Raw genomic sequence first — 9,427 nt, 5'->3', positions numbered from 1 at the left:
GTGATAAGGAGCAATGCAGGCCTTCCACTGCTCACATACATGCCAGAAAGTCTCATTCAGGTAAAAAATAGAGAATTGGATCATCTGTACTTTACTGACCATTTCTACTCTTACAAGCTGATTAGTACAATAAAGGTTATTAGGATATTAGGACTCTGATCTAAGTCCTGACCAACCAAAAGAGAACTTAGATAACAAAGACTCTGTAAAGAAATGACTGATGCAAGAGGCCAGGAGATGATTGTTGAGCATTTTAGGAAGGCAAAAGGTCAAAAGTCTGTAAAAAAAATATAAATATTACATATCTATATCTATATCTTATCTTGAGATTCTAAATGGAAAGAAGTTTAAGAGAGGTGGGATGCCTTAAATCTCTTCAAATTCTCACAAAAACAATTATGAGCGATCTGTTGCATTTACTGTATTTAGTTTTAAAAATATACAAAAGATGAAAGAAGAAATACATATCCATGAATAAACATAAAAGTGGCATGTGGCTATAACAATTATATCAAGAAGGCTAAGATCCAGAATGAGTTGAGGCCTGTGAATAATGCTAAGAACAAAAAAGGTGTTTTTTTTGTTTTTTGTTTTTTGTTTTTTTTTTTTTTGTTTTTCATGTTAGTTTTGGAGCAAAGAGAGAAAAAAGAAAGGATAACCTTGTCATTTTGGATAAATAGTGTGATGACAACATGTGACAGAGCTCCCTTAATTTGTTTTTGGAAAAAGGTTGAGGCTTTAAATAAACAGAAATATGACAAAGAGAAAAGGAAGCTGATAAACTTGTACTTTGCTTCTCTTAAATCTGACAAGAAGAATGATCCTTAGTTTAGAAAGAAGAGAAAAAGAATTGATAAAAGAAACTTGAAGCCCAAGATTGGTAAAAGAGTTTGAGTTAATTTCGCTATCTGAGCCTGTTGGCTTAGCTTGATAAGTTTAAGCCTGTTGAGCCCTTGTCAGCAGCAGCTTTGAGGAGCTGCTACAGTGAGAGAGGTGCTAGACGCCTGGAGACTGCCATGGCAAATCTGAGTTTTATTTTTTTAAGGGTAAGGAAAATGGTTTCTGTAATGTATGATTACTCTTCGACAAAACTCTGGAATGGTTAAATTAGTCATTAAAAGAATTGTGTTTGAACCCTTACAAGAGGAAGCAATAATCACTTGGAGCCATTGTGGCTTCCCTCAGGGACAAGCCGTGGAAGACCAACCTTATTTCTTTTCATAGAGTTACTAGACTGAACATCAGAAAAGTGTTAGGCTTAGAGTTCAACACAAAAGTTTCACAGTGAAGAACCTGGTATACAAGAAAACTCAATAAACTTAGTCGATATTGTCCTTTGGGTTGCAGTCACTCATTTATGAAAGCCTTCCAATGATAAGTTTTATAGACAAGACTGTGGTCAGGTGAATTGCTAGATGGATTTGTAATTAGTTATTCAAAGGATACTCATGAATGTCCCTAGTAGACTGCTATAGGGCTGTGCTCAGTTCAGCATATTTCCTAATAACTTGAATGAGAACATGGAAGATTTTCTGATTGGATTTGCAGCTAACATCCAAAATGTGACTGGTATGATTTGGTTAGTGAGATCTCAGATGAAATTTTGCTGGGATGACTGTGTATATGGTTGTGCCCTTGGGTCCACAATCTAAATGCATAGATACCAGGTGATATGACTTAGAGAAAATATAAAAAAAAAAAATTAGGGTTTTAGGTTATAATTTAGTGCTGGGAAACCAAGTACAATCATAGTTTGCATTGAATGACAAATATCGTAGAAGAGGATTATTTCTTTTGGTTGATCTGACCACTGTCAGATACTGTATTCGAATGTGGGTATCCAATCCCAGGAGAGACACTGACAAATCGCTGACTGGGAGAGAGCATTCAAGACGAGAAAGCACAATACTTCAAAAGCATGACATGTAAGGTGGAACTGAAGGAACTGGGGATGTTTAGCTGGGAGTGGGGAGAGCAGGCCCAGGAGAGTCAATTGTATTCAACTATTTGACTGTCAAATGGAAGAGAGCTAGATTGTGAAGTTTGAATTGAGACTAGAGGATGAAAATTTTTAGGCTCTCTAATAAACAAAAATTCTAACTAGAAGAGTTTCAAAGAGAAAGACTGCCTTTGGATGTATTCAAATCCTCTGTTCCTGATCATGTTTAAGCCAGCATAAATGACCATTTGGTAGAGAAACTGTAGAGAAAATTTAAACAGTAACTGGATGGTGATATGAAATGGTCTGTACTCTGAACTTCCCTTATTCGTCATCACTTTCTTACCCAAGAAATTGCAATAGCTCTCTTCCTACTACTGAACTGAGGCCAAATCATCTACCTAATCTATAAGAACATCCCTCTTCTTCACCTCCTTCTATTTATTCAACCATGTCTCTCTGCTTTCCCCAAGGAAAGCCTCCCTACTTTCTTTCTTAAATCTTGTCTCTAAACAAACAAACAAACAAACAAACAAACAAATAAATAAATAAAAAGAGAAACCCATGGAGAAAATGCTTTAATGAAGTATTACTATAAATTCTGCAAATTTCCTTGGAAATCTAGGAAAACAATACTCCGAATATCTGTAATGATTAAAAGGCAATTATTTAAGAGACAGACATGCATTTAATTTTTCCCAAGCAATAGAAATAGAAAAAAGTACAAGAAAACAAATTGAAAAACTTTATTGAAAATAGTTATATAAAGCATAAAAGATACATGCCAAACTTTAAAAAATATTTTATTTTTCAGTTATAGTTAATATATAATATTATATTAGTTTAGAGGTATAATATAGTGATTAGATACTTATATAACTTATGAAATGATCACCCTGATAAATCTATTACCCATCTGACATCATGCATAGTTATTACAATATTATTAACTATATTTTTTTACTGTACTTTACATCCTCATGACAGTTTGTGACTATTAATTTGTACCTCTTAATCTCTTCCCCTTTCCACGCATCCCTCTTATTCCTCTCCCATCTGGCAACCATCAAAATATTCTCTATGAGTTTGTTTCTGTCTTGTTTGTTTGTTTTTTAGATTCCACATGAAAGTGAAATCATATGGTATTTGTCTTTCTCTGTATGACTATTTCATTTAGCATAATACCCTCTAGGTCCATTCATGTTGTTGCAGATGGTAAGATTTCATTCTTTTTAACGGCCAAGTAATATTCCATTGTATATATGTGTAACTTTTTCTTTATCCATTAATTTATTGATGGACACTTAGGTTGCTTCCATATCTTGGCTATTGTAAATAATGCTGCATTGAACATATGGATGCGTATGTCTTTTCAAATTAGTATTTTGGGTTTGTTTGGATAAATACCCAGAAGCAGAATAGCTGGGTCCTCTTTATCTTTTGTTATAGCCTTTGTTTGAAAGTCTATTTTGTCTGTAGAAGTATTGTTTCCCCAGCTGTTGTTTGTTTGTTTCTATTTTTATGAAATACATTTTTCTATCCCTTTATTTTCAGTCTGTGTGTGTCTTTCTATCTGAAGTGAATCTCTTGTTTTCTTATCCATTCAACCACCTCATGTCATTTGATTGGAACATTTAATCCATTTACATTTAAAGTAATTGTTGATATGTAGTTATTGCCATTTTATTATTCATATTTTTGACTTTTTTTCTTTTTTTCTTCTTAAAGAAGTCCCTTTAACATTTCTTGTAATATTGGTTTGATGGTGATGAACTCTTAGTTTTTTCTTGTCTGGGAAGCTCTGTATTTGTCCAATTCTAAATGATAGCTTTACTGGGTAGAGTAATCTTGGTTGTAGGGAAGTTTTCTGCCAATATTTCTTCAAATAGGTTGTCAGTTCTTTGGTCTCACTCTTCCTCCTCTGGTATCCCTATGATGTGAATGTTGGTATGCTTTATGTTGTCTGAGAGGTCTCTTAAACTATCATTACTTTTTTGGAGATTTTTTTCTTTTTGCTGTTTTGATTGGGTGTTTTCTGCTACCTTTTCATCCAAATCTCTGCTTCATCTAATTTACTGTTGATTCCTCTAATGTATTCTTTATTTCAGTTTTGTCTTCTTCATTTTGACTGGTTCTTTTTTATGTTTTCTATCTCCATTTTAATGTTTCCTATCTGTTGAAGTTCTCACTGAGATCATTGAGCATCCTTATAATCAGAGTTTTGAACTCTGTATCTGGTAGAACTCTGTATCTTGTCTCCATTTTGTTTAGTTATTTTTCTGGATTTTTGTTCTCTCTTTTCATGTGGGACATGTTTCTTTGTCTCCTCATTTTGGCTATTTCTATGTACTAGGTTGGGCTGCTATGTCTCTTGGCCTTGATGAGTGGCCTTATCTAGTAGGTATCCTGTGGGGCCCAGTGGTACAGTTTTCCTGGTCACCTGAGCCGGGTGCTCTGGGTATGCCCCTTGTGTGTGTTGTGTATACCTTCCTGTTGTAGTTGAGCTTTGATTGTTGTTGGTATGTCATTGAGAAAGATTGGCCCTCAGGCTGATTGGTTGTGAGGACCAGCTGTAACTGCAGTGGAGGTGCTGTTGTGCAAGGGCTGACCCTAAGGATCAGGGTTTGCTTTAGTGGGGCTCTGGTGCCTGCCGAGTCTTCCCTTTGGATGTACTGTTTGTAGAGGTGGTTGGATGGTACTCTCATGTTGTGTGAAACTGGCCCCTCAGTGTGTTGGTTCTGGGGCCTCTTGGGAGAGGCTCTTGTGTGTAGGCCAAGGTCAGCCGCTGCCTGGGGTCACTTGGTATGAGCTACAAAGCAATCTGCAGATTGTCTATAGCTGAAATATCCCTCCCAACTTTTAGCTGCCACAGGTGGATATGGGAGCAGCCTATTTCATGTCTCCACCTCTTTTACCAGTCTCTAGGTGGCCTCTTCTTATAGGACTTCTGTTCAACTAGACTTCAGGTGATGCTCAATGATGATTGATCTTTAATTTAGTTGTGATTTTGATGTGGTCGTGGGAGGAGGTAAGCACAGTGTTTACCTCCTCCACCATCTTGACTGGAACTCCCATGCTAGACTTTAAGAGAGTAAGGCTAAGTCCTATTAAAAATACCAATCAAGAAGAGTAAATCTATGGAGCGAAAAATCTTATATTTCTTCTTTAGTAGTTTTAAGGCAATAAAAATATTATAAATAAGTATAATACTAATATTTTAATTGTTATGAAAGTATTTATATAAAAATTTGAGAAAGGATCTAGAGGAAAATATCAACTCACCTTTAGGATTTATATTTTGTTATAGAATAAACATAAAAATTAGGAGTTTAAATATAAAATAGACCATTAAATATGAGAGAGAAGATCTAATTCTCATGTTACAATTCTCCTTAACAGCACACTTTCATTTCTTTTAAAGGTGAGATCATCAGAATTGTTGCAAATCAAAGGAAAAGAAGTTAAACGAACAAGAAAAAGTAAATTAGGAACTCCACAGCAAAGAAAGCCTACAAAACCTCTGCAGGATCAAAAACTACGTAAAAAAAAGTAAATTAGGTTTACAAATTTACTGTCTGAAGAGAAGTTATTTAGTAGCATTGATACCTGAAAATGCATTTCTAAAGGAAAATGAAATGTTTTAGAAATTCATGTATGAGATCTAAGTTAAACCTCACAGAAGAGTTGATGGCAGATAATAGTTAGGATATGTATACTGTACTCTACCTTCTTTCTGTTCTTATTTTTGATCAAGGTACTTGATTTAATGACATAACAATAGCTATAATAAAAATAGCTCTTTGTGAAAATAAAGATAATTAAATGTCAAAATGTTAGATTTTATTTTTTTTGGTCACTGTAATGTCTAATTTAGATTAATTGCTTATTATACTGGTTAATTTTGTTACTATAAAATAAAATAAAAGGCAACCCGACACAAAATGTGCTAATGGAACTGATTATTTAGGTGGCCTTTTTATTCTCTACTCTCATTTCATATTTCATCCCCTCCCCACCACCACATTTTTAATGAAATTTTTTATTATGCAGGGGTGTAACCGTAATTTTGAATAATAGTGTGTAAATGCAGTTTAGATGTATAGATTTATCTTTTTGCCATTCATCTTGTTGAAACAGATTTTCTCCTTATTTCACCACTGGGTTTTTTATGGGTTGGTTAATTCTAGATTCTTCTTCATTTAACTCTTTATGGGGATCTTAAAGAAGCTTTAATTATTAGCTTTTGTTGTTGCTTAGGGCACTGAAAGGTGTGCTGGACATGGAAGACAACCTTTTTATGGCCAGCCTAAACTTTGTAAATGGATATTACTCACAATTTAGTAGCTGAGAGTAGACTCATGGGAAAAGAATTCCAAAGTTTATGAAAGAGTCAAATTGGCATTTAAGTGACCCTGTACATGCCATTGCTTATCTACATTGCTTTAAGCTCATTTAGTTAGCAAGATTATGTATTAAAACAAATAGTGACAGCAGACAACAAGTATTTTACCTTCAATAAATAGTTACTGTCAGATTATCAATGAAGCAGAAACTTCTTGATTTTTTTCCCCCTAAAAAACCTTGCATTTAGTGCATTAAGTAAAGTAGCATGGCCACACACAGAGTCAGAGTCTTTTCTTTTTTATGTCTTAGTGTTTCAAAGAATGACAAATAGACCTGTTTAAGGAGAGTATGCTATAAAAACACACAGCCTTTCTTGAGCATGCCAAAAATATTTGTAGACCTTTCTGATATATATATATAGTACTGTGTTAATTCATTAAAACCGAACTTAGAAATTTCCATTAGAGAGAAATAAGAATAAGATGCAGGGGAATAAAAATCTGATATTTAAAAAATATATATGTTAAAAGAGAATTTTGAGAAAAATGTTTCTGAATATTTTTTATTCCCTGCTCCTATTTCCTTAATTAATTTTTTAACCAAACTTTTCTCACTTGTGAGTGGCCCCCAAATTAAATTTTTTTCTTGGGAATTGAGCCATCTTTTGAAAATATAGTATTATTTAGCTTGATAACCAAGGGCGATTCACTTACAGATCTATGTTATTAGAGTATGTTGGGAACATAAGAATTCAGATTGGTTGTGATGCTTTTTTTAAAGAAAAAAAAAAAAGTAATCTTAGGTACATTCCATTAGCCAGGACCTGTCCCAAACATAATGATGATATAGATGAGCTTGACATCAGAGCTTACATTTTTCTCCTCTCTTTTTTTTCAGTCCTTTCTTAGGATTCCTTTTTCCTGGACACCCGTTTTTACTCCTCCAGTCTGGTCTTTTTGTCTCAGGCATTTCCAAACGTATTAGGTTTACCTCTCTTATCTTTCTCCACTCAAACAAGTACAAATTTCATGTCATGTTCTTTTTGGACCTTGTGCTATTTTAAAAATGACAGAAACCACTCTGTGTTAATGATTCAATAATGTATATATCGTGCCTAGCAACGAGTTAGGTGCTGTGCAGTGAAAATTAATAACAATAGCAGTAAAAATGGAATAAGCATTTCTTGAGATTTTCATAGACCTGGAACTATTATTGTTACTGATTCCTTAGAAAGACAAAAGTTAGGGATTTTTATTCTCATTTTACAGAAGATCTTCAGACACATTGGTGATACAGTTTGTGAGTGTTAGAACTAATATCCTGATCTAGGCCCAGCCAACTCCAAAGTCTATATTTCTTTGTACTGTGATACTATGCAGGCACATAGACCAATTGGTGGACAAAACTGTATTACCCCATTAGATAAAGAGTCAGAATGGGTAGCACAAGAAAAGGGCAATGTATGAAAAGAGATATTTGTAGAAAAGAAAAAAAAATTAAATTTCGCAGAGAAGCTAGTCTTGGCGATATCTTTTGAAGGATGTTTAGACATGGACAAAAGGATAGGCAGCATTCTATCCATAACTGAAGGAAGTGACAGGACTTGCTGGCCCTGTGAATTTTCCTGGAGACTGATAATAACAACTAACATCTGCTATGTGAGAGTCACTATTTTAAATGCATTCACTCCTCTCTTTCTTAAAGTAATTTTATCCAGAATGTGCTAATGTTGTCATTCTCAATTTACCGAGGTATAAAGAAAGTAATTGACTTGCTTATGACCATGTGATAATTTAAAAAAGAATTTGAACAGAGGCAGTCTGACTTCACTACACTCAAAACTCTTAGCCACTATGTTAGAAGTAGGGCCAGATGCTAGGAGCCTGGAAACTTAGAAAGAGGAAGTTAGATGAATGCAGCAATATCAAAAAACCATTGTGCTGGGTAAAGGAGTACTTAAAGATCAATGCAATACAATTTTGCAGAGATATTGAAAGAGGTGAAAAGACAGAGGGTGCAGTGCTCCATCCAAATGGCATTAAATCCTTGTTAACACAGGTTGAGGTGATGAGGCTCTTGACTGTGTTGGAAATGACAGGGAGAAGGAGCACATCTAAGCAACCCTGTGCAGGGGAGAAGCTCAGGTTTTCATTGGATATGCAGGTTAAGGAAAGAGGAGCCAAAGATGGCTCTAGTGTTTCGTATCTCAAAGAGGAAGGATCTAGGTGAGTTAGTGATGTTAGAGATGAGATTTGGGAGATCTCAGCACAGAGGAAATAGCTGAAATATTGAAGCTGATTTTTCCGGATTAGAAAGAGAAGTTCAGCTTTGGTAGTTGTACCCAGTTTAGAAGATGGAGAAAGGAAATTGGTGACTAAATAAAATTTTGATGAATTCGAGAGTTAGATGTAGAGCTGGGATAGTGCAAGCTTAAAAAAGCTCATGGAGGAGAAGCAATTTCAAGGAGAATCATCAATATTATTAGTTGGGGCTTGGAGGTCATCGATAACACAATCTAAAGTTTATTTGAATTGATTTGCTGAAAAGGTCATCATTTGGTTAAAGAAAGAGTATAACTTTAGTTGGGAGGTGTGGATGGAGTAGTACTGGAAAAGACACTTCCTCCTCAGGGATCATTAAGAGGCATTAATAGGCAAAAAATTTGGCTTTTAGTCAGTAGCATTGTGTTTAGATCCTAGTAGCCACTCACTAATTTTGTGACTTATCCTAAATAAGCCTGCTTCAATATAAGGATAATAATACCTCCTATATAATTTCATTGTGGGAGTTATAGAGTATGTGTTTAAATCACCTAGCCAGAGTCTGGATCATAGTAGGTACTCATGAAGTATTTGTTGATTGGATGGCATAAGAAAGGATATCTTCATGCCCTCCTCTCTGTTTCAGAAAGGCAGAAGAGGCAAGTTCTAGCACAGTGGGAAGGAAGATACTGCATTAACTTAGAGAGACTCAGTGTTTCACTGAGTTCACCGCTAGTTAATGGATAATGTACTTCATTGTTCTACTTCAAAGACATTAGCATTTGAGCAGGGTGGTGAAGGAGTGATGCATGATGGCTAGATGTGTTGTCACTGAGTTCTAGAATTCAAAAGTGAAAAGGTTTTTTTGGAGAGAGGGGGCGAC

The 9,427-nt window shown here is 35.0% G+C and overlaps 1 protein-coding gene across 1 annotated transcript in view; it reads left to right on the top strand.

Annotated features, from left to right (window-relative positions):
- Window positions 1-9,427, top strand: part of TTC6 (tetratricopeptide repeat domain 6) — a 197,734-nt gene that overhangs the window by 69,080 nt on the left and 119,227 nt on the right. The window contains exons 7-8 of the mRNA XM_023521640.1: window positions 5,361-5,488; window positions 8,269-8,508. Coding sequence (XP_023377408.1) covers window positions 5,361-5,488; window positions 8,269-8,508 — 368 coding nt within the window. The remainder of the gene's footprint in view (window positions 1-5,360; window positions 5,489-8,268; window positions 8,509-9,427) is intronic.

The sequence above is a fragment of the Pteropus vampyrus genome, unplaced genomic scaffold (assembly GCF_000151845.1).
Source record: "Pteropus vampyrus isolate Shadow unplaced genomic scaffold, Pvam_2.0 Scaffold10, whole genome shotgun sequence".
NCBI lineage: Eukaryota > Metazoa > Chordata > Mammalia > Chiroptera > Pteropodidae > Pteropus > Pteropus vampyrus.
This window is presented reverse-complemented; position numbering and strand designations above follow the sequence as displayed.